This window comes from Eucalyptus grandis, chromosome 8 (assembly GCF_016545825.1).
Source record: "Eucalyptus grandis isolate ANBG69807.140 chromosome 8, ASM1654582v1, whole genome shotgun sequence".
Taxonomy (NCBI): Eukaryota; Viridiplantae; Streptophyta; class Magnoliopsida; order Myrtales; family Myrtaceae; genus Eucalyptus; species Eucalyptus grandis.
This window is the reverse complement of record NC_052619.1, coordinates 31,678,350-31,703,061: the sequence shown is the minus strand read 5'-3', so window position 1 is coordinate 31,703,061 and position 24,712 is coordinate 31,678,350. Positions and strand designations below refer to the sequence as shown.

Sequence of the window (24,712 nt, the reverse complement as noted above, 5' to 3'; positions counted from 1 at the left end):
CTCCGGCGACTCGGGCGACGGGGCCAGCATCCCTTGGTTGGGCGAGCTTGGGCTCGCTTGCCTGGCAAGGCTCGGCCTCACTAGGGGCCGGTGACGCTTCGGCGAGGTCGCCGACCCTTGACGGCCATGGCCAAGGCTGGCGACCAGCCAAAGAAAAAAGAAGAAAAGAAGAAGAAAAGAGAAGAGAGAGAAGTGTTTCTTCAAAATTGTTTTCGGAACAAAAAACAACTTTTTTTTTGTTTCTCATTTCCGTTCTTTTTTTTTTTTTGTTCGAGAACAAAAAAACAGATTTTGAACAAAAACGCGAACAAACGCGTTTTACATTCTTTTTTGTTCACAGGAACAAAAAAACAAAATTTTTGTTCATGAACAACAAAAAAGAACATTACCATGCATGGCCTTACTTTTTCTCATCTTGCTTCCAGCCTACTCTAGTTGCAACCTCAACAAGACACCGTGAACTGAAAGCGAAGCCCTTAGAGAAGATGAGAATATAGAGTTGAGTTTCGTTGAGGGCTTGCAAAAGGTTTTCACCAATCTTATGACCGACTCGGAGCTCTTCGTCATCCTCGAAGACACGAATTCCTTTCCCCACCATATCACTATAAAGGCAACTGGTAAAGTGGTCCCAAGTATCTGGTCCCTGAAACTAAGGAACACCTCGAACTCCATTCCTAATGCGTTAGTGGCTAGTGCCATCACATGTAGCAAACGAGACTCGAGACAGAATCAAGCCAAACAAAAATTGCCACTGAGCTTGCTTTAGGCGAGAGATCAATTGAGGGCAGTTTGAAAGAAAAAAGGAAAGAAACAGGTGGTGGGTATGGTTAGTTGCGACTCACAGCCGTCAATTGCGATGGGAAACTCCCAAAGAAATCAAAAACAAAGAAATCGAAATCGCAGCACACTGGAATCGAAACATTCAATGAAAAAATCGAGAATGAAAACCATAGATTACCTAGTGGGCTCACTGACGGCCAATCGACAAAGGAGAGGCCGCAACCTGAGAAACCGAGAGAGAGAGAGAGAGAGAGAGAGAGAGAGAAGACGGCGATGCAGGGTGCAGAGACCAGAGAGGGGCCAGATCTGAGAGGGAGAACCTGAAAGTACAGGGTGCTTTAACCTTAAGATATTCTAAGGTTTTACGAGGCCGAAGAGGTACTCTGCACTTTTAGCACTTTTTTTTTATGGATATAAGTTGTCCTCTTCATGGTTGAATGTCAAGATTTTACCGATGCCCAAATACCAAAAAAGAAAAGAAAAAGAGAACAAATGAAATGTATACTTTGAGACCGACCAAAAAAAAAAATAGAAATGTATACTCTGAGGGTAGCTTTGTTTAATTGAAAGAGCTTTTTACGAACTAATTTTCCAGATTTCCCCTTTTTAAATATAAAAAATCATTTCTCCAAACGTAGTAAGGACTTAACAAATGCTCACTTTTTCATCTTATTTAATAATTATTATTTCAAATGAGATTTAATATGCAAAAACGTTTTCAGTCGTACCTTTTCAATATACCACTTAATAAGTAAAAACTGACTACTTTCTTTAAAAATAATGTTCGTGTTTCACATGAAATAAACACACCCTTGTTGTTGGAGCAAATTCAACTAAGAACTTTCACAAGTTAAAGAGAAAAGACTTGCAAAACGGATTTAAAATGATCTTTAACTTGAAGCAATACTCATTCGTTGTCAGTCGGTCACGAGCGGCTAGCCACTACCCAAAGAAAGCAGCAAATGTTACGAGGCCCGTCCAACCTCAAGATAATGTTCTAAAGCTTTTTGTTTTTCTTTTTTCAGCAAATCAATTGCTTTTTCATGCAAAAAAAAAAAAAAAAAAAAAACAGACTCGATAATCTCTCAGTTTGAATGTTCCACGTAAGGAGAACTTAGTGTGAGAAATTGCTGCTGGTGAATAGGGAGAATTAACTGCAGTCTTTCTCTCGATATGTAGAGTTTTTGTCTCTACCCTCTGGTAGACTTCTTCTTCATCTAAACCCTCAGTTCCTTCACCAATTTCCATCAAATCCTTCGCATCATCTCAATTTCCAGGAGCTTCGTTCCAATTTTGCTATGGGTTTCATCCAACCGAGACCCCCATCTCATCATTGTAGTCTCCGCCTCTCATATTCCCACCCCTAACCCCCTTACGCATACCGTGCAATTTTCACTTTTGTCGCCCATCTTCACCTCTATTGACCGTCTGGGTGATTCCCTTCAATTTCATCGTTTGAAGTTATCTTGGTGTTCTCGTCTGAATCCTTCGCGTTATCTTGGCGTGGTCCCGACTGCAGAGCTGTTCTGTTTCACTTTCATCGGTGCGTTGCATGCGGAATCTACCTACCCTTTCTGCTTCCTCTCTTCGGCATGATTGCTGATGGATAAAACTGGACAGGCAGAGGATGCCCGTCTTGCTGCGCTCTGCAACAGACTTGGTCGACTCTAGTCCGAACAGGAAGTTGATGTTTGGGATGAAGAAGTCCCAGCTGAGAAGCTACAAGAATGTAAGCTCATATTAGTGGGTAAAATCCTGTCTAACCCTTCTGTTAACTTTCAAGCGCTTCAGAACACTTTAAAAAGAGTGGCGCAATTATCAAGTCGAAATTTCTCAACGTGAAGCATGATTCTATGTATTTAAATTCAATTCAAAAGGGGAAAAGCAACGGATTTTAGATAATGGCCCTTGGCTGTTTGCGAGTCACCTAGTTATTGTGAAGCCTTGGGTACCAAATACACCCTTGCATTGCTATGACTTTACAACTTGCGCATTCTGGGTGCAAGTTTTTGGGCTTCCCCTGGAAAGATGTACAGAGAACATGACATCTTGGCAAGGTGTAGGAGGTTAAAATTGAGACTAAAGAGGGCTCTACACTTAGGTCAGGGCAGGCTAGAGTGGAACTCAATCTGCAAGATCCGCTTAAATATGGTAAACTTATCAGATTAGAAGGAAATAATATATGGATTGACTTTCAATACGAGCGCCTATCCCACTATTGCTATTCATGTGGCATCCTAGGCCATTACGCAATGTCTTGTAAAGCCATTCCCTATGATGAGGCAAAAATGGATGGGAAGGATAAACTATCATATGGTCAATGGCTAAGGGTAGAAGTCGAGAACACAGCCCTTTTGGCAAGCATTTTATAAGCATCAGCAAAACAAGATGATGTTGAAGAGATCATACCGGAAACTCCACAGCATTCGCCTCTCCTACTCTCTGCTGCACCTCATAGCCCTAATCAGCAACCAGCAAACATGGAGGTCAGTTCAGAACAACACATTGATCGTACTACAGCACCAATCCTGCAACATCCTACCCTTGATGATTATCCAAAAGTAAATGTAGCGCCTAAACTAAAATCCCCTGCAGTGGAACAGTATACAATACTCAGAGATTCAGCTGAAGGTTCTTCCAAAATCAAGATACTAAAGAGTCCAAAAAAAAACACCAAAGAGAGTCCTCTCAAGAAAGCTAAGAGATATAATCCTTATGGAGCGCACTCTACTGTCAATGAAAGCCTTGATGAATCTCATCTTACCGATACCCCAATATTTGCAACCGAAGGGGTAGGTAGTTGGGTTGTGGTGGCTTGCCCAAACAAGCCACCAAGTGACAAATGAGGAGTATTAGTTGGAACTGTTAAGGATTGGGCAATCCCCTGATAGTTCAGGCGTTAAGGGCCCTAGTGGCCCATGAAAGATCCAATGTCGTTTTTTTTTTATGGAAACCAAAAATTAGGACATGGTGATTCAGAAAATTAGGAGGAAGATGAAATTTCCAAGTTGTTTTGTGGTGAGTGCTATGGGATTGGCCAGAGGGATGGTGGTATTCTGGAATGATCAGGTCTCTTTATGCGTGGAGCAACATACTATATATTTCATTGACATGAGTTGTACTGATGCACCGAGTGGAAATCCCATGCGACTTACTTGCCTTCATGCGCCTACAAATTATCAACATAGACAGCAATTGTGGGCAGATTTAAGACAACCTAGTTTTTCAAATACCCTGTCATGGGTGTGCATTGGTGACTTTAATGACATTACATATCATTGGGAGAAAGCGGGCAAGAAGATAGCTGAGCCTTATAGGTTGCACTCCTTCAGGGAATTTTTAAATGACTGTATGCCTCTGGCTATTGAAAGTAAGGGTTGTGCCTTCATATGGATGAACAATAGAGATGGTGATGAGGTGGTCAAGGAAAGACTTGATAGGACGCTGGATAAATGGACTGGAGAATAACTTACCCGGAAGCTGAAGTCTTTGCTTTTCTTGCACTGGGCTCAAATCATAACCCGCTCCTACTAACTCACTGAACTCAATCCTTTAAGGCGGAGGAAGACTTTCACTTTCCCGAAGCCTTTTGGCTTCAAGACAAGGGCTCGCACGGTCATTAGAGATGCTTGGGCCTCTTCACCGCTACCGATTTCCTCTCTATCTGCCAAGCTTCAAGACACTTCTTTGGCACTCACCGGTGGAGTAAATCAAAATTCTCAATGGCCGAAACAAATTCACTGTTAAAGCAACAGATTTGGAATCATATCAATCAACCCAGTCATCACTATGATAAGGCACTTGTGTTTCGCCTGAAAGATGAAGTACAACACATATGGCAACATGAGGAACAATATTGGGTGATGAGATCAAGGATTTAATGGCTGCGATGGTTTTTCCATGCGACTACTATACAATGCAGACAACGCAACCGAATTAGCATGTTGCAGGATGAACACCTCGGGTGGACCCGCGATTCTAACCAACTGAAGAATATGACACTGACTTACTTTCAAAATCTCTATTGTTCGGTTGGTTACCGTGATTATGGCCCTATACTCACCCAGTGTTCCCAAGTGGTCACATCAGAAATGAATAAAGGTTTAACAGCAGTGGTCTCTCGGGAGGAAATTAAGCACGCAGCTTTCCAATTAGGGGCTACTAAAGCACCGGGACCCAATGGCTTGAACGGGCTATTCTATCAAACCCACCGGGATATTCTCCAGGATGATATCTTTATCTCAGTGCAAGATTTTTTCAACACAGGAGTGCTGCCCCCTAATTTTAACAGAACACTCATTTCTCTGATCCCAAATGTACCGCACCCCGAGAAGTTAGATCATATAGACCCATTAGTCTCTGCAACTTTATCTACAAAATCTTTTCAAAAGTGCTAGCGAATTGACTGAAGATTTGGTTACCTGGGTTGATTTCAACAGAACATAGTGCCTTTGTGACGGGTAGACAAATACAAGTTAACATTCTGGTTGTACAAAAGGTCATTCGCCAACTTAAAATCAGGAAAAGAAAGAAAAAATTTCAAGCAGTGTTAAAATTGGATATGCAGAAAGCATATGATCAAGTTGAGTGGGATTTTCTAGAGACCTATCTTAAAAAACTGGGATTTCATGATAAATAGGTACAGTGGGTGATGCAATGCATCACCACAGTCTCCCTTAGTGTTAAGTTAAATGGAGAACCATTGCCTTATTTTCATCCAACAATGGGGCTTAGACAGGAGATCCTCTCTCTCCATATCTGTTCATCTTTATGGCTAATGTCTTATCTACTCTTATTCAGCAAGCTGTCGACATGGGGAATCTAACGAGGATCAAACTTAACAGGTGGTATCCTATCCTCTCATCTATTTTTTTGCGGATGATACAATATTTTTCTTAAATGGACGAATCCTAAAATGCTAGAATTTAGCAAATATACTACACCCGATCTTGTGTAGCCACGGGTCAAGCAGTGAATAGAAATAAATCAGGACTATTCGTTAGTCGATATTGTCCTATCAGTTTAAAACAAAATTTGGCTGGAGAATTGAGAGTACTAGTGATTGAAAAGATAGGGAAAAACTTGAGTATACCATATGATTGGGGGGTTTCCAAAAAAAGACATGGGTTTGCTTGGATTCTGGGGCGAGTCAATGCAAAGCTGGAAGGGTGGAAAGAGAATCTCATATCTAAAGGAGGCAAGGAAATCCTGTTAAAAACAGTGGTGCGGACATTCCCGCAGTATGCCATGTCCATATTCAAACTTCCTGTTTCTATTTGTTAGTCCATTGAACATAAAATAGCAAAGTTCTGGTGGCAAAACAATAATACCAGGTCCGGAATACACTGGAGGGCTTGGGACCTACTTAAAGATCGGAAGAATAAAAGGGGACTTGGATTTCGAGACTTACTTTTAACAAAGCCCTTTTGGGAAAACAAGCATGGAGACTCTTCCAAAACCCATTATCCTTATGGGGTTGAGTTTTCAAGGGACTATTTTCATTCTGGCGATTTTTGGCATGCAGAAAAAGGCATTAGACTATCCTGGGGTTGGCAAAGTTTACTTTTAGGCAGAGATTCTATCCTAAACCAACTTCAGTGGTTTGTAGGTAATGGGTAGAAGATACGAATACGTGAGGATAAATGGCTCACGAGAGGAATCATTGGCGGATCAACGCCTAGAGGAGAAACCCGAGAAGGTAGCCGGTTTATAATCCCAGTAAACACCTCAAACGTTCCTCTTCTTAGACATAGTTTTGACTACCAAATAGTTGAGGAAATTGTTGCCATTCAGTTACGCCATGCTTCTACCACAGACCAACTTATATGGACAGGGACGCATACAGGTACATATACAGTGAAAAGTGGCTATAATAACCTCAGATATTCAGCTCACAGCAGTGACAAAAATTGTGCATCCTCATCATACCAACCATCCCCCCAACTATGGTGACAGATCTGGAAATCAAAGACTGCCCCAAAAATTCGAATTTTCCTATGGTCTTTATGTCACAACGCCCTCCCGACAAAGGACAACCTTTTTCGGTGACACATCAATCAGACCCGGTCTGTCGGTATGCTCATCACATACTCCTGAAACAACTGAACATATTTTCTTATTCTACCCATGGACAAATGATATTTGGTCTCATCCCAGTGTAAAGATTGATATTTCAGCTTACAGAATGCATAGAATGGATGCATGGCTACAAGATCTACTTGAGAGTAAGGCTAACTTACCCACTCTTGAGTTGCATCGCTTCTTTGGTAGATCTGGAAGGCGCGCAACCACTTCACCTTCTGACATCAACGCACCAACCCCAATCAGCTTGTGGATCTGGCTCTTACCAATGCAATGCTTATCAGTAGCACTGTGTAGCCGGCAACAGACACAGGACAACCACTTCTGAACCCTAATTGGGTGTGGATTCCCGGGCGGCATCAAAGTCAATATTGATGGGGCTTTTCCAACGGTGAACCACACGGGTGCCATCGCGTGTGTTTGTAGAGATCACTCGGGTATTTTGATCGACGGATTCTCCGGTAGTGTCCCCTCTTCCTCCCCGCTGCAAAGTGAGATCCAAGCCCTAATTATCACACTCACATATTTGTTGCAGAGAGGACATGCCAATGCTCACCTACTGGTCGAATCTGATTGACTCGTGCTTGTGGAAATCGTCAATCATCGCCAATTACCGCCGTGGGACTGTCGTGCGTTGTTTGCTGATGCTGCAGCACTGATTCCCTGCTTCCCTCAGCCGCGTATACAGCATTGCAGACGGGAAGCAAACTCTATAGCTGATTGGGCCGCAAAGGCCCATGCCCCATGGCCGTGGCATCCTTTCTCCAAAATGGGCTTCTTCGCCTCCCCAACTTCTACTGGATTTGCTATGTACCGACACCATTCATACAGGTTGTAACTTCTACCTCCTTGAATGAAATGCAACGTTTGAGTCAAAAAAAAAAAAAAAAAAAAAAAAAAGGAGAATTTAGCGGAGAGATATCTCCAATTGAAAGTTCTGAATCTCATGCTATGGTGTCGAAATGATAATTTCAACTCACTCTCCGCCAACTTACCCAAGAAGAGATTCTATAATGGCTCTCTCGCTCATTCTCTCAAATCTTCTGGACAAAGCCCTAAAAGCTGCACTTGAATCTCTTAAAACTTCAAACCTGGTGGCAATGACTGAGCTTCAGCTCATTCTGCACCCTCTCTCCATCATTTGCTTATTGTGGTATTGCATAACTGAACTGACAGTGCTCCTTGGAGGCAACACTACAGGTGCACAAGAAAGTCAGCAATGTAAACGCGAAACTAGAAAGACAGACATAAAACGATGACATGCAAACATCCGTCTACCTTGTTATTACGCAAATTTCCATTGAGTAAGTTACATGCAAGAAAAGAAAAACCCCGGTGTTTTGCCTATGTCAGCTATGCAGAATAAATTTTGATATCTGCTTAGGTCCGACCACTTATTCCCAAGAACCCATATTGAGTACCGACTAACCAGAAACTATTTTCGTTGCCGCTAACTCTTTCTTTGCCCTTTCCAAGCCAGCTCCACAGGTTAACAAACAAAGGCCGAAATTAAAAGAACTTCCATCTTCCTTTGTTGTCATCTGAGCAGACCTAAAAATCTCAAGATTAATTAAAATTCCAGACCTTTCGTACTCATTCAGTGGGCCAAGAAGAAGAAGCTCCTCCGCCCAAGTACGATTGAGGCGCACTTTGGACGAAAAGAACAGAAGATCAGTCACCTGAAAAAAAAGGGGCGACAATAGAGAAAATCATTGGTCATTTTACTTTGAATTCAAGAGAAGTAAGAGGATTGGATCTTGACAAGTTTTATTTAAGGCAATAAACCTGAGAAGCAACAAATGCACACTGAACAATGCCAGCTTAGGCCAGCGTAGCCCCTCAACCTACGCAGGCACGCATCGGCGAACTTCATAGCAGCATATGCCTGCATATTTCATTTTCACATTATGTGACCATGTGAAATGAGTCCACATATAAAAGAGCCATCAAATTTCCCATTCATGAAAGAGATCGGATCACAACTCAAAAGGCCGAAGAAGGACTCGCCATTGAGAGAGTTGCCAAGCCAGCTCCAGCTTTTAGCCTAAAGTCATCAAACACAGAGTACACGATTCAGTCGGCTTCATGACATAACAAAGGAAGCAGACAAATGTAGACTAAGACGTGATGTCATCATTTCATTGTGGAAATCGATGCAAAAAAATCCAGTTTCGAGTTGACCTCAAAAATCACTTCAAGAGAATTTGATATATTCAACAATTTTGTCACTGCACGAAACTTCTCCACTTATCATCAAAATTCAAGTGATCCTCCTAGTCGTAACAACAAGAGATGCATGCTGCTCTGTTTTGCATACTTTCTGATAATTTCCGTTGTTTTCCTTCATAAGGACCAAACAAAATAATCAGAAACTAAGATATTCTCCATAACTGCTTGCTTCTGCCGATAGCCCAAGACAAAGCAATCATCACCTTGTGCATACTTTCACACGTGAGGTGTCCCATTTATTCCGACAAAGATCTTTATTAACACTTTTCTTGTGTAGTGGTAGTGGATAGGTTGCCAAAGGCAGCATTTGTAAATCGAATGTAGAGATGATAACAAGCTCTCTAATGTTCGTTGCAGGATATAGCCCACATGTCACCTAAGAAGTGATTCTCGCGAAAATCTCATCCTTCTCATAAAGAAACTTCTCAGCAGAGTACATCTTCAAAATGGCTCGTAAATTTAAAGATTACAGACTCTAACATGATTAAGCATGCAGTCGAGTGTCTGGGAAACAAAAATGCTTGCTGGTAAATAAAAGTATATTCCTCAGGGAGCCTTGGTATTCCGGAGCTTGTCACAAGCCCTAAGCAAATTGAACATCACTAGAATAGCTAAAGCACTATTATAAGACCTGAAACCCAAAACTGAAGAGACTAACGGAATGTGATATGACGTCAACACTGCCAAAATTGACGTCTACAGATTTTGAAAATGCCAACTGACATTTTGCATTCTACAGAAAGTGCAATTTCTAATAGGCTTGCTGTTGAACATATAAGAATTTCTTATTAGGAAGAATACATCACAAACCTGAGATAAAAGAGGTAATATTGTCACCCTTGCGTGACCTCGAACAACTGGAACATCAATTTCTCTGGGATCAAGACCTAGTACTTCTGCCTTCATGGAACATAATAGATCAGAAATCTGATGAGATATATCAGCAAACACCTACAATGTATTGGCGGGAAGGAAAGAAGGGGTTAGGAAAGAAGTTATTGGCTTTCATGGCATTGTCTCAAAACTGCTATCCTGTACAGATTTTGCTGCCTGAGCATTAGTATCAAGTATCTCTGATCATAAACAACCTTCTGATCATGCGAAGAGAACCATTAACACTCACTAGCACATAACAGCAGTTACATTAATATTTCACCCCCAAACAGTCAAATAAATGGGGTTTCTGGACTCTGCTGCTAGACTTGGAAATAGCCCAATTTTATAAACTTCACTTCTACACCTCCCACATGATCCATACGTGAGGCATTAGCCTATTTAATAAAATACCAAGTCCACATAGATATCTTTTCGAAAGCTGGGAAAAGGTTAAATGCCCTTGGAGCAAGTTATCAATTGCAGGTACGCAAGACATGACGTTTGAGACAAAATAGGGCAATAAACAAGGAGAAACACGCTTCTATCTTTGTAGGCTTATACAAAGCAGACAACCTGATACTCTGTACTCCTATAAACATATTCGATTCTTCTTGATAGTACCAGCAGTAGAACCAGGAGGGATACGTACCACGAATTAGTTAAGTTGAGCATGGTCACACCCAACAGTTTCTTGGATCATGAGGGCAAGCTCTCTTGAAAACTTTGGCTGCAACGGAAGCTGGGGTTATAACAGGGTTGGTAATCAGGTTGACAATAGCTTTCGGGCAACATTCGGTAATTCCATCACAGAGGGTTCTGACCTTTCTGGCATTTATGTTGACAATTCCTCCACTTGTTGCTGTCTCAGAAATCCACGGACCAGATAATAGAAGCAATAAATTAGTCTGATGCATGAAACGATCCATATATTCAAGGATGATATCGAGCTTACTCATCTGAATAGGAAATCCAAACAATATCCCCAAGAAAGCAATCAACAACATGAAATTCCACCTTGATATAGAGCCTAGCAATTCCATTCATCCTAAATTCAGCAAACAGCAGGCGAATTAGAGATGGGAAGGGAAACTCACCACGGCACCGGTGTCCATGGGGCTAATATCCGCGGTGACACCGGCAGTATTCTCGACATCATACAGATGAAGAACAGAGACAGGCGGGTTGATCTTCGTCAAAACTGCCAGAGGCCACCCAATCCCTCCAAGAGCACAACTTCGAAAGACCCTTAACGTTGATTATTATAATCACATCCACCACTACAAAAGAAAAGATATTATCATTACAAGTGATAAATTGAAGGATGGGGGGGGGGATATTATCATTACAAGTGATAAATTGAAGGATCAGACCCTTTAATTCTTTTTTTTTTTTTGGGGGCGGGGGAGGGGATTGGGGATGCGGAGAAAAAAGACCCAACTCTTACCTTTTATCTTGGGATTGATGCATTTGAGTTCTAAAACTTATTAGTATAATTGATTTTTAATATTTCTAGATAACATAATCAAATTTTAAAACTTGTTAAATTTATGCAATCAAAAGTTAGGATGGCTAAATTATTACATCAATGTAAACCATTAGTATGTGCTGTTTTGAATGCCAAATGAAAAACATAGTCCTTGATGTGTGATATAATTCATTGGCCGTGTAGAATCACGTAGGCAACATTTTAATAGGCGGATTACGTAATTACAATAGTCCCATTTATTGTTCCATCAAAAGTGTGATGGATGACAAATTTAAAATAATTTGAGTCTTTGATTGGCAAAATGACAAACACTAGGAAATGCCATCGTGGCTAATGCAGCCGACATCATAGATATAGGTAATGATATTTGTTAAGCCTACTCAAACATAATAAATTCGTACTTTAGAGATGATTGAAATGAATAGAGCAAAACACTTAATGCCTCACGAGAATTAAATTTGAAAATTGAAAACATCGTTCTAACACTATCAAGAAATATAATAGATGGCGCAAGAAGTGACATGAAGACACCTGGATTAGTTCTCGTCGGTTATACCGTGCGTTAGGTAATGATATTTGTTAAGCCTACTCAAACATAATAAATTCGTACTTTAGAGATGATTGAAATGAATAGAGCAAAACACTTAATGCCTCACGAGAATTAAATTTGAAAATTGAAAACATCGTTCTAACACTATCAAGAAATATAATAGATGGCGCAAGAAGTGACATGAAGACACCTGGATTAGTTCTCGTCGGTTATACCGTGCGTTGTAAATTTGGCTTTATTCCACGTGCAAGGCCGCAAATTTGGTTTTTATTCCACGTGCAAGGCCGCAAATTTGGTTTTTATTCCACGTGCAGGGTCTTAAAACTCTGAATACTCGCCGCCAGCTCTTTCTTGGCCTTTATTCCAAGCCAACTCTACAGGTTAGCAAATAGAAGCCCTCATGAAAACTTCTGTTTCCCTCATTATTAAAAAAAAAAACGAACTTGAGAAGTTCAACGAGGCTATAATTGCCCACCTGTCGTACTAGTCCACTCAAAGTCGCAATCGCTTTGCTGGCTGCATGGTGTATTTAGCAGGTTCTAGCGGCGCCTGATCTGTCTCCAATTTGGTGGATTTCGGCACATCGGGCAACCTTTCCAAGGACTTGCAATATCTGATCTCTGCATACTCCAAAAAATTCAACTCTTTCAAGCCTTCAACGGCTCTCAACTTTATGCAATGTATTAGCTTGAGATGCAATAAATTTTTCAACTTCGATAGGTTAGGCAATTGTTTGATCACATCACACATGATAATGTGCAGAAACTTCAGTGATTCCAAATGCCCCAAACCTGGAATCACCGCCAGTTTGTGGAAGTCATTAAGCTGTAACTCTTGTAATCTCTTCAAGTGCAATAGATCAGGCAAGCATGGCATCAAAATTCGCTGATAGAGAGAACCGACAAATTTTGCAAGTCATAAATGTATGGCAATTGCGGGATAGAGTGAATTTTCAAGGTTGATAAGATAAGTGGAAGCCGATTGATGGATAGCACGTCCTTCCAAGGTGAGGTAACCTTGTGCGGGATCCAAAGTGTCATACGTTGTTCTTTATGCACTTCAAGATGATGTAAATGAACTAGGCTCGAGAGGTTGGGAAGAATAGGGAGTTGAGCAGCTCCAACAACAAGGCATTTCAAACTCAAGGGAAGCTCTGGCAAGGGGGAAAGTCGGTGGCTTGCAATTTTAAGCATCTGGAGACTAGGGAAACCACCGATCTTTCTCGGCCTTTGTAGAGATTGGGCTCCCATCTGAATCCAGGATCCTCAAACGAGTCAAGCTCCACAATTCCCATGGGATTTCATCCTTGAGATGTGGACAAAATGAGGCATCGAGCTCTTCAAGCGACTCCACCCCTCCAAGAGAACAAGGTATCGTGTGTATCTCTATGTATGCCATCTTTAAGACTTTTAGTCTCTTCAGATTTCCAATAGAATCAAGGAGAAAGGAGATCCTCGAGAATCTTAAATCCAACTCGACCAATAATTCCATTTTTTCAATAGAGTCTGGAAGCTCATGTAGATACATGCATCTTGAAAAAGACAAATGGGTTAAATTCGTGAACTTTTCAATGAATCAAGGAGAACGGAGATCTCCAAGATTTTTAAATTCACCTTGACCAATGACTTTGGTTCCCAATTAGTGCGCACAAGCTCAAGTATACTATCGTCTATACCAAAAGACAAACGCGTCACATTTGTTAATCTTTCAATGGAATTAGGGAATATGGACTTGGAGAGTTTTAAATCCAACTTGACCAATGATTCTGGATCTCTAATAAAATTTGAAAGCTCATGTGAGAATTCAAATAAAAGCAAATGTTTAAGATTCTTTGACCTTTCAATGGAATTAAGGAGAATGGAGATCCCCGAGAGTTTTAAATCCAACTCAAACAATGCTTTTAGTTTCCCAGTAGAGTTTGGAAGCTCAAGTAGATTCTTGGATCTAGAAAAAGACAAATGCGTGAAGTTCGTTAACCATCCACAAGAATAAGGGGAAATAGAGATTTCTGAGAGTTTTAAATCCAACTCGACCAATGATTTTAGTTCTTAAATCGAGTCCGATAGCTCATGTAAATTATTGCATTTAGATAAAAGCAAATGCTTGAGATTCTTTAACCTTCTAATGGAATAAGGGAGAATGGAGATCCCTGAGAGTTTTAAATCCAACTTGAACAATGCTTCCAGTTCCCCGATAGAATCCGGAAGCTTATGTAAATTCTTGCACTCAAATAAAAGCAAATGCTTGAGATTCTTTAACCTTCCAATGGAATAAGGGAGAACGGAGATCCCTGAGAGTTTTAAATCCAACTTGAATAATGTTTCCAGTTCCCTAATAGAGTCTAGAAGCTCAAGTAGATTCTCACATCCAGAAAAAGACAAATGCGTGAAATTCATTAACCTTCCATTTGAATTGGCGATCCCTGAGAGTTCTAAGTCCAACTCGACCAATGATTTTAGTTTCCCAATAGAGTCCAGAAGCTTATGTGCATTCACGTAAACACAAATGCTTGAGATTCTCTAATCTTCCAATGGAATCAGGGAGAAAGGATGTCATGCTCCAAGCCTCGAGCGCGTGCCCATCCCTCGGTGGTTGATTAAATTTGCGACATCTTAGGACGCGTCGCCAATCCATTCATTTTAATGCACATGCAGAAGCGAAACAAAACTCCTGATAACAACCAACATGGGATAGAAAAGCAGGAAGCATATTCACAACCAAAACACTTTTATAAACACCCCGGTTTATATACACACTAAACTATAGCCAAGAGTCTACAAAAGACTGGTTCTCAAAAGAAGCTGTCCTAAGACCTACTAGTCGGACACATTCATTGAACCTTCGATCTCTACAGGCTCTGGGGGCTCCAGTTCTCCACACCACCATCAGAAGGGTTAGTTGCACTCTCACCTAGAGCGGTGTCGACTACCACCAAGGGGATCTCAAAACATGGAGGGGACCCACCGGGAATCCATTGGGTCCATAGCAGAACCACGCTCTGAATTAATGAGGTACCCTCTGAGGTAAGCCCTCTTCAACCCAGACGGTGGTCACCATAAGTTCATAGACCCAATGACTTCAGGGATCATGATAGTTAAAAATCCACTCTGTAACCCTCATGGGCCGACCAAAACTTTCGGGAGGAACAGTCATCTAAGGACTTGAACAGATTGAGCCCACGACGGGATGAGACAATATTTCAGCAAATTCACCCCCTAAACTCTAACTAGGATGGAAATACGCCTAAAGGCAGTCTATGCACACACAGAGGACTTACCTTGCCTCAGTTTCTTCCTGCACGTCTATACAATTCATAATCTCGACCAATCAATTCCATCTAATCGATCATTCAATCCATTCAATTTGATACAATTGATTCGATCAATATCATCTATCAAACAATACCATCTATCAATTCATCGATATGATCACTGCTCACACAAGCTGAAATAGATGGTTATAACTCTCACAAGCTGATATATAGATGGTAGCTCGCACAAGCTGATATATATTATAGCTCACCCAAGCTGATATAGTATACTACTCTCACAAGCTAACATACAATAATGCTCGCACAAACTAACGTACGATATTCCTCACACAAGCTAACGATTCAATATTGCTCACACAAGCTGAAACACGATCAATCAATATCGGCCAAGGATATTGTGCTTTGTACACAAATTCCTCAATTAAAATAACAAACTTGGCCTATTTTCATCGTGTTAAAAATACCCGATAAAATAATTGTGTATGGGTATACGGTCCGCCTAAGCCAAAAATGCAATATCTTTATTTTAAAAAATCTCACTATTTAATATAGTGCCTAAAAGTATTTTTGGTGTTGAAAACTGATGAACAATAGTTCGAAATCACATAATTTTGGAATAAATACCAAAAATTACAATTTCCACTCAATTTTCACAAAATAGCATTCAATTGCTAAAACTAAACACACCATTGCAATCAGCACGAAATTCCGGTCATTGACTATCCCGGTATAATTTCCGGAAAATAATAAATAATTAAATAAATACCAAAAATAATTACCAAAAATAGCAACTTAGGCCGAAAATGCTTAATTAAACACCGAAACGGACCAAAAAAATTTCCGAACCAATATAGATAAATAGCACGATCCATCTAGTCCTTAATTAAGCCGTTCTAACCACTTAACATGCAAAATTGAATAATTAAATCGCTAATCCGTTCTAACTAACCACCTAAACCTTAATTAGCCTAAACTAATCAACCCTTAAGTATCATTAACTCTCCAAACAGATTTTAGCAAGTAAACTCACCAGTTTTGGGTTTCGATGAGTCCACGACAATGGCGACGCGGAGACAGGCAATAAACAACCTTGCGGCGACACCAACGGAGGACCGAGCGGGCCTGAAAAATAGCCTAGAAACCTCAAAGCCCTTTTTGGCTGTTTGGTTTTGCTTCAAGGCCGAGCAAGCTGGAATGGCGACGGGAAAGGCCGAAACGGCAAAGAGGGTTGGCGGGTGGCTACAATGGGCCAGGCGGAGGCGGACGACGGCTGGACGGTGACCCTGGGGCTTTGACGGTGGCCTGGGCAGCTCAATTGAGGTGGCTTAGGACATGCGAGACGGGCGCACAACGCATGGGACAAGCGGCTGGGCGCGACAGGCTCGCGAGCGGCTTGTGGTGGTGGCAGGGAGCTTCGGCGGCGTGCGACGGCAAGGGGGAGGGAGCTACTTAGCTTCTCTGAAATTTTGGAGCTTCAAAAGTGACAACAATGGATAAAGCAAGCTGCTGAAAAAGAAGAAGACAACTAAAGACTTGGAGGGACCCAAAATGCCTAAATATCTCTTAGTTTGATCAATTCTTGGCCCCTACTTGACTTGGCTCTCATCCAAGCTAATTTGCAGCCCACAATCTTCCCCTAGAAACTTCATTGATGTCTCAAATATTGCACACCCCTTGGCCTACGAATTTTGGACCAAATCCCCCAAATCCACTTCAATTCCTTTCCAATTGGATTCAATTTGATGTCCATAAATCCCACTAAGGTGCCATCAACCAAATCAACATTTTACATCATCAATTTGTCCAACCCGAATCCCAAAACGTGACAAAAAATGGTCCTTTAATTTTTCCAGACAAAAACGGCCATACTTTGAAATTTTGCCAAAAGTCTCGGTTTGCAGAAAAATCTTCGGAGGATGAGTCAACGTTCCTAAAATGAATCGTAACATGATAGAATTTTCAATTTCTGAAATCGGGTTTAAATTCACGGTTAATTTCAATCTGACGCGATTTTAGTGTGACCTAACCAACCAGGTAGCTTTTAGGAATTTTTAGTGTAATTGACCCGTGGTCGATTATTTTCGAGCCACATTGTACATCTTTGACACATTGGTGACTTTCAGTTATCGTGAAAATCTCGAGGTTTTAAATACGGGCATAGGGTACCAAAATGGCGGAAAATCGATCTAGTGCCGTAATGACTCTTGCAATTAGGTGGAATCACCTACACTTTAATCACATATCTCTGTTGAATCGACCTATTTCTGATTTCTGATCGATTTTTAACTGTGCCGTAATGACTCTTGCAAATTAGCACGGTCGAGCGGTCGATTCCTGATCGAATTCTCAAATATAGTGCGTTAAAATCCCTTAATGGCTTCACCAGATAAACTAGTTATCTCGTGCATGATCAGCTCATAGAATAGAATTATAGACGCGTCGATGAAAAGCCCGATTCATTCAATTGAAAACAACACTGGAAATTCAGGATGTCACAACGGATATCCCTGAGAGATTTAAATTCAACTCGATCAATGATTGCAATTCCCCGATAGAGTCCGAAAGCTTAAGTAGATTCTCACATCCAGAAAAAGACAAATGCGTGAAATTTGTTAACATTCCAATGGAATTAGGAAGAATGGCGATCCCTGAGTGTTCTAAGTCCAACTTGACCAATGATTTTAGTTCCCCAATAGAGTCCGGAAGCTCATGTAAATTTTTGCATTCACGTAAAAACAAATGCTTGAGATTCTCTAATCTTCCAATGGAATCAGGGAGAGTAGATATCCCCGAGAGATTTAAATCCAACTCAAACAATGATTGCAGTTCTCCAATAGAGTCCGGAAGCTCAAGTAGATTCTCACATCCAGAAAAAGATAAATGCGTGAAATTCGTTAACCTTCCAATGGAATTAGGGAGAATGGCGATCCCTGAGAGTTCTAAGTCCAACTTGACCAATGATTTTAGTTTCCCAATAGAGTCCGGAAGCTCATGTAAATTTTTGCATTCACGTAAACGCAAATGCTTGAGATTCTCTAATCTTCCAATGGAATCAGGGAGAGTGGATATCCCCGAGAGATTTAAATCCAACTCGAATAATGATTGCAGTTCCCTATAGAGTCCGGAAGCTCAAGTAGATTCTCACATCCAGAAAAAGACAAATGCGTGAAATTCGTTAACCTTCCAATGGAATTAGGGAGAATGGCGATCCCTGAGAGTTCTAAGTCCAACTCAACCAATGATTTTAGTTCCCCAATAGAGTCCGGAAGCTCATGTAAATTTTTGCATTCACGTAAACGCAAATGCTTGAGATTCTTTAATCTTCCAATGGAATCAGGGAGAGCGGATATCCCCAAGAGATTTAAATCCAACTCAAACAATGATTTCAGTTCCCCAATAGAGTCCGGAACCTCATGTAAATTCTTGCATTCAGATAAAAGCAAATACTGGAGATTCTTTAGCCTTCTAATGGAATTGGGAAGAACAGAGATACCCAAGAGTTTTAAGCCCAACGTGACCAATGATTCTAGTTCCCCAATAGAGTCCGGAAGGTCTTGCAGATTTTTGCATTCAGATAAAGACAAATACTTGAGACTAGTTAAGCTTCCAATGGAATGAGGAAGAACAAAGATCCCCGAGAGATGTAAATCCAACTTGACCAATGCTTGTAGTTTCCCGATAGAGTCTGGAAGCTTATGTAGATTCTTGCATCTTGCTAAAAGCAAATAGTTGAGATTTTTTAACCCTCCAATGGAATTAGGGAGAACAGTGATCTCCAACAAACTTAAATCCAACTCCACCAATGATTCTAGCTCCCCGATAGATTCCGGAAGCTGCAGCATATTCATGCAATTATATAAAAGCAAATGATCGAGATTCTTTAAATTTCCAATGGAATAAGGGAGAACGGAGATCCCTGACAATTCTAAATCCAATTTCACCAATGATTCTAGCTCCCCGATAGATTCTGGAAGCTGGACCATATTCTTGCAATGAGATAAAAGCAAATAGTTGAGATCCTTTAACTTTCCAACGGAATAAGGGAGAACGGAGATGCCCAAGGATTCTAAATCCAATTTCACCAATGATTCTAACTTCCCAATAGATTTTGGAAGCTCCAACATATTCTTACACTCAGATAAAAGTAAATACTTGAGATTCTTTAACCTTCCAATGGAATTAGGGAGAACAAAAATCTCCATGCTTCTTAAATCAATTTGACCAATGATTCTATTTCCCCAATAGAATCCGGAAGCTCATGAAGATTATCGCAATTAAACAAAACCAAATGCTTGAGATTCAACCTTCCAATAGAGTGAGGAATTTGGCTAATATAAGGATGATTTGTAACTTTAAACTTCGTCAAATATTTTAGATTGCCTAGTGTCTCTGGAAGCCTAAACAGGCTGCCGGTGCACGGCATAATAATTTTTGATAAGCATTCTAGAGAGCCAATTTCTTCGGGCAATTCTCCAAGGGATGTACATCCTTCAATATTCAAAGTACTTAGTAGTTTTAGCTTACCTATTGAGCTATCAATGGTAGACAAATTCTCACACCCTTCTAGAATCAATTTCTCCAAATTGCCAAACTCTGAAAAATCGGGTGTTTTGGTTAAACAATAGCAACACGCCAAATTTAGAATTTTCAACTTTTTAACCATCTGCAATGGAAAAACAAGGCAGATTACATGCCGGCAAAAAGTATTGAGATGATGAAGATCAATTGACACAATTTGGAACGAACATGAGTGAGGTGTGTTGGTACCTTGATTTGCCTCCATCCACCCCAGTCGTCAGTGATGTCACTCCTCGAAAGGTCGAGCACAACCAAATTATCCAGGTAAAGATTCGTAGCTGAAAAATCCTGCGGGCAATCATGCCAAGAAAGCCATCTCAGATTAGGACGAACGTTTTTGAAGTCGCCTTGAAAATTCAGTCGTTGCCCTCCAAGGAACCTCAGTTTTGGCAAATATGCTATTTCTTTAGATGTTAAGTCATGACTAATACCAAAACGAGAGCACGTATAGCTCCTTTTTTCCTGCTAGTAGCAGCAAGGAACAAAGATGAGTATGCAACATAGGAAGCAAAAAACTAATGCAAAGTAGTAAAAGATATCAATAGTTTTTCTTTGAACCCAAAATAATTAAATCAAAGGCGTGTAGTAACAAGATAATTAGTGTTATTCTCAACTTGAAAATAAGACAAACCAAGCATGTTCAAAATGTATATTTGGTGTTGATTCCTTTGTCTTTTCACAGACTAAACACTTTTTCGAGGAAGCAAAGAATCCATTTTCATTCTCACTGAAACAAGAAATGAAGAATTCCAACTAACCAACTAGAGCGTGCACTTTTTTCTCGTTTCACATGAGTAAGGCATGGAAACATGTACTTTTATTGTTTATATAGAGTTGCTTTTTATTTCCCTATAAGTTAGAAAACAAAGCAGGCCATCAATCGACATTCTCAATTTAAGGAACACAACCAGAGATTTTGCTGGATTGACCATATCTTCTACTCTTAATAACTTTCACCTCGTCGCTCCTTAGTATGTCTAGAGTATTTTCATCAATCCACATCCAACGGCGCTTTCCAGCATCTTCAAAATTCTCCTCCTTGATGATGTACCTTCCTAGATCTCGAACTTCATCATGCATCCAAAAACAATTGTACCAATCGATCTTTATCAACAACATGAGGAGGAGAACATCAATTGCACTGCGTGGAGAATGGTTGCTACTACGCCACATGTAGTCCACATAAGTCTTATCCTCCCCGATGCAAAAACATGCTATGTCTAGGAATATGGCTTTTTCTATGGTGTTCAATTTGTTGATGCTTATCATCAGTGATTCTCGGACATTATTAGGTGGGCCTTGCTTTAAGTCCTCCAGTGTCTCGTCCCACTTTGATCTGTTCATTCCAGCAAAAAGAGAACCCATGACTTCCAGAGTCAAAGGAAGCCTTCCTACGCTTAAAACAACTTCTTTCGAGAAATCGTAGCAATTCTCAGGAGGAGTATCGCTTCTAAATGCGTGTTTACTGAAAAGCTGAATTGCTCGATACAAAGGCATCTCATTTACTGAGTGGGCCAAGTAATTGCTAGGTCGCATTTGTTTGTCCTCATTTAGTACTACGCGTATGTCCCTGACTGTGACCATGATCCTACTTCTGGAACCGAACCAATCGCAGCTACCTGCAAGGCTCTCGAGTTGCCTCTTCTCGTCCACATTATCGACAACAACCAGAACTTTCTTGTCACTGAGTCCATTTCTTATGCGATGGATCCCATCATGGGTGTCATGGATTCCGTCAATAGAGGTCAAGCCCAGTGTGTCGGATAAGAGTTTCTTTTGCACTTGTAAAAGATCTTGATGTTGGACAACTTCAAGGAAACTAGAGTAATTGAATTTAGGCAAGAATCGGTTGAAGATAACCTTAGCAAGAGTTGATTTACCAATTCCACCTGTCCCATGGATAATAACAAAACGGACGCCATTAGAGTCAACATCCAACAATTTTTCTATATCTTTTTGATCATCCACTTGAACTAGATGGTAGGGAAGATCTCTGCTCTTCACCTTCAGCTTAAGCAGAACTTCTCGAACAATCAATTTTATAAGCTCCCCGTATCTGCCAGACATTTTGGATTAAGAAAATGTTAACAACGTACTATTCCTAACTATCAAGCATGTACAATTTAAATAAGATAATCAAAATATGTTACAACAGGTTTACAAACGGTGGCAGTTATTCAAATAACAAATTTTAACCCATTAGAAAGTATCAATCTCAAGTTACAATGATAGTTATCTAAAAACACGAAGTGCTCAAATTAGCTGTTGCGGCTGCTGCCCAGACGCCCATTGGTTGGGTTTAAACACTAACACTCAGTTTCAATGCAGTGATTTAAGAGGAAGGGGAAATAAGATGGATTCTGACCGCAGAGAGTTAACAAAATAAAGGAATAATTGGATGGTAACGTTGTTTGTATGCTTACAAAGAAAAGAATGCAAATAGAGGAAATTAGGTCATTTCATGTTTGATGGAGGAAGGGAAAAGAATGAATAGGAATCTAAAATATTTTTATGACTATTTTGTCCTACTACTTATTCATAGACTAAATAAATGAAATATAAAAACTTTAGTAGCTTGGCCTTTAGCTCGTTAAAGATTCAATATCAGCATCAACTAATTCATGTTATAGAATACATACATACTTACATACATACATATATAGTGGGATAGAAAGTTCACTTTAGGCCGTGTCTCCAAGTCACCTCTCTCTCTCTCTCTCTCAATGTCATTGAGATCTGGGAGACACCATCAAGATATACCGTTAATCTGGCCATGACTGTTCCCATCTCAGCGAGATACATAGATAAAAATGTCTTAAGACGTTGTCAATAAACTTCCCCCATTTTCAGATTTGTTATGAAGAAAGTGAGGCGTGATGCAAGATTGCTGCTTCTAGTATCCATCTATGTACTAGTTATCATCTTGAGATTTAACAAGGCTTTAATCACTATTACGCTATTTGGTTTCATGAATAACATGTTATAGAGGAGCAATATTATCAGAATTTCCAAAATACTCCTAAAATTGGAATTATAAAACACGTAATGTAATAACACTATTACTGCGACTAAATATGATGCAAATGTTTTGCATTTTTTTTTCTCTGCTCTTTTTTTGCAAAAAGCACCGTTGAAACGCTAGCAGTCTATATAGGTCCTTTAGTGATAGTAGAGAAGAAGTGGCCGGATCCGGATGCTTGCTTATCTACTTTATATTGATAAATCGTTCTTTGATTTTTATTTTTATTTTGGTCGTAATAAATCGTTCTTTGTTGAAAACTGATATTCACCAAATAAGTTATAGTTGCTTTTAATGTGCAGGCAATACTTTAGACTGATCAAACACATAATTAGTTCGTATGCTAGTAGGACAGAATCAGTCTGTTTGATCATCACTGAATAAGCATTAATATCTGTCTTTTTGTTGTTTCTACTTTACCTTTTTTCCTAAAATGTTGAAAGATATTTATTTCGCTATTTATATATATATATATTAGGTTTTTGACAAACGAACAGGATGCTAACTTGGCATTTAACTGTAACTTGACAATGATTTCCACATTCGCATTAAATTTTTTCAACTATCGTATCAATTATAGGGAGAAATTATAGTTACTAGAAAATAAATATTTTTTGGTCGGACTAGAAGATAAATTGAATATAAGATATTTTCAAATCTATAAGAAAAATATGCGTCCCTTTCAGATTATATTAAAATTAATTAATAGCTGGAATAAGTTGCGGAAACTTACTCTTCCCCTTTCCGCTCCCAACCTGCTCTAGTTGCAACCTCACGAAGAGCAGCTTTCCACAGCGTCACCTCATCGGGGCCATACTTCTTCTCATTCTCAGACAGAGCATTACTGTACAATTCGGTTCTGAGCTTGACATCATCTGGTTTCACGTCGAAAAAAAGGGGGAGGATCTCCTTCTTCCCGTCCGACTTTAAAGTACAATCTACCATATGCGCAACCTCACGGAGGCACCACACACTGGAAGCGAAGCTTTTAGAAAAAATCGGGATATAAATTTGAGTGTTGTCAAGGGCTCGCAAAAGGTTCCCACCAATCTTCTGACCGACTCGGAGCTCTTCGTTGTCTTTGAAGACGCGGATTCCTTTCTCGACCATGTCATGATAGAGGCAACTAGTAAAGTTGTCCCGAGTATCCGGTCCCCTGAAACTCAGGAACACCTCGAACTCCATTCTTGAAGCGTCAATGGATGTTGCCATTGCACGAAGCAATCGAGACTTGAGTCAGAACCAAGCTGAACGAAAATTATCAATCGGCCTGCTTGAGGCGAGATATCAATTGAGCGCAATTTAGAAACAAAAAAAAAAAAAAAAAAAAAAGAAAAATAAAACAGGTGGTAGGTTAGGTTGGTCACTGAATCACAGCCATCAATTGGCTATGACATTCGACCAAGAAATTAAAAACGAAACCCATATAGAGTACCTAGTGCGCTGATTGACGGACGGCCGACCGAGATGAAACAGCGACTGAGTCGAGATCGAGAGAGAGAAAGGTCGAAGGGCACCGCAGGAGAAAGGGAAGAGAGAGCCCAGATCTGAGAGTGAGAACAAGAAGGTAGAAAGTGCTTGAGGTTCAAGATATTTTAGGGTGTGGATCCGGTTCCGAAGAACAGACCTTACAAGACCAGAGAGGCGTACTTTTTTAACATTATTTTTGGTTTTTCAAACTTATCGTAAAAGTTGAATTAAGTCTTTAAACTTTCAAGGAGTGCAATCAAATCTTAAAACTTATTAAAATAATTCAATCAAATCCTCGAGTTAGATTATACTTTTTGAAAGTTATAAGACTTAATTGCACATTCATAATAAGTTTTAAGACTCGGTTATACT

At 40.1% G+C, this 24,712-nt stretch overlaps 2 protein-coding genes and 2 long non-coding RNA genes across 8 annotated transcripts; all 4 read right to left on the bottom strand.

Moving 5' to 3' along the window:
* Positions 1-1,961: 1,961 nt before the first annotated feature.
* Positions 1,962-4,385, bottom strand: LOC120287580. 2 transcript variants are annotated; one of them, XR_005545704.1, is made up of 4 exons: positions 4,254-4,385; positions 3,190-3,240; positions 2,708-2,800; positions 1,962-2,499 (listed from the first exon to the last, which is right to left on the bottom strand). It is a non-coding gene; the product is annotated as an uncharacterized LOC120287580 (long non-coding RNA). The 2 variants fall into 2 exon arrangements; XR_005545705.1 differs by having other exon boundaries at positions 3,190-3,369; positions 4,254-4,359.
* A 3,830-nt stretch (positions 4,386-8,215) lies between these two features.
* Positions 8,216-11,283, bottom strand: LOC120287581. Of its 3 annotated transcripts, none has more exons than XR_005545708.1 (5): positions 11,061-11,283; positions 10,616-10,825; positions 9,901-10,122; positions 8,647-8,905; positions 8,216-8,540 (listed from the first exon to the last, which is right to left on the bottom strand). It is a non-coding gene; the product is annotated as an uncharacterized LOC120287581 (long non-coding RNA). The 3 variants fall into 3 exon arrangements; XR_005545707.1 differs by having other exon boundaries at positions 9,901-9,990; XR_005545706.1 differs by having other exon boundaries at positions 9,901-9,986.
* A 6,536-nt stretch (positions 11,284-17,819) lies between these two features.
* LOC120287578 (disease resistance protein RPV1-like) lies at positions 17,820-20,305 on the bottom strand. The gene is made up of 2 exons (XM_039300442.1): positions 20,041-20,305; positions 17,820-19,936 (listed from the first exon to the last, which is right to left on the bottom strand). The coding sequence occupies exon 2, from the start codon at positions 19,473-19,475 to the stop codon at positions 18,354-18,356; it is 1,122 nt and encodes a 373-aa protein (XP_039156376.1). The 5' UTR covers positions 19,476-19,936; positions 20,041-20,305; the 3' UTR covers positions 17,820-18,353.
* A 361-nt stretch (positions 20,306-20,666) lies between these two features.
* Positions 20,667-24,484, bottom strand: LOC120287577 (TMV resistance protein N-like). 2 transcript variants are annotated; one of them, XM_039300440.1, is made up of 3 exons: positions 24,306-24,484; positions 23,604-24,140; positions 20,667-21,907 (listed from the first exon to the last, which is right to left on the bottom strand). In XM_039300440.1, the coding sequence occupies exons 2-3, from the start codon at positions 24,080-24,082 to the stop codon at positions 20,746-20,748; spliced, it is 1,641 nt and encodes a 546-aa protein (XP_039156374.1). In that variant the 5' UTR covers positions 24,083-24,140; positions 24,306-24,484; the 3' UTR covers positions 20,667-20,745. The 2 variants fall into 2 exon arrangements, with proteins under 2 accessions (XP_039156374.1, XP_039156375.1); XM_039300441.1 differs by having other exon boundaries at positions 23,604-24,117.
* Positions 24,485-24,712: the final 228 nt, after the last annotated feature.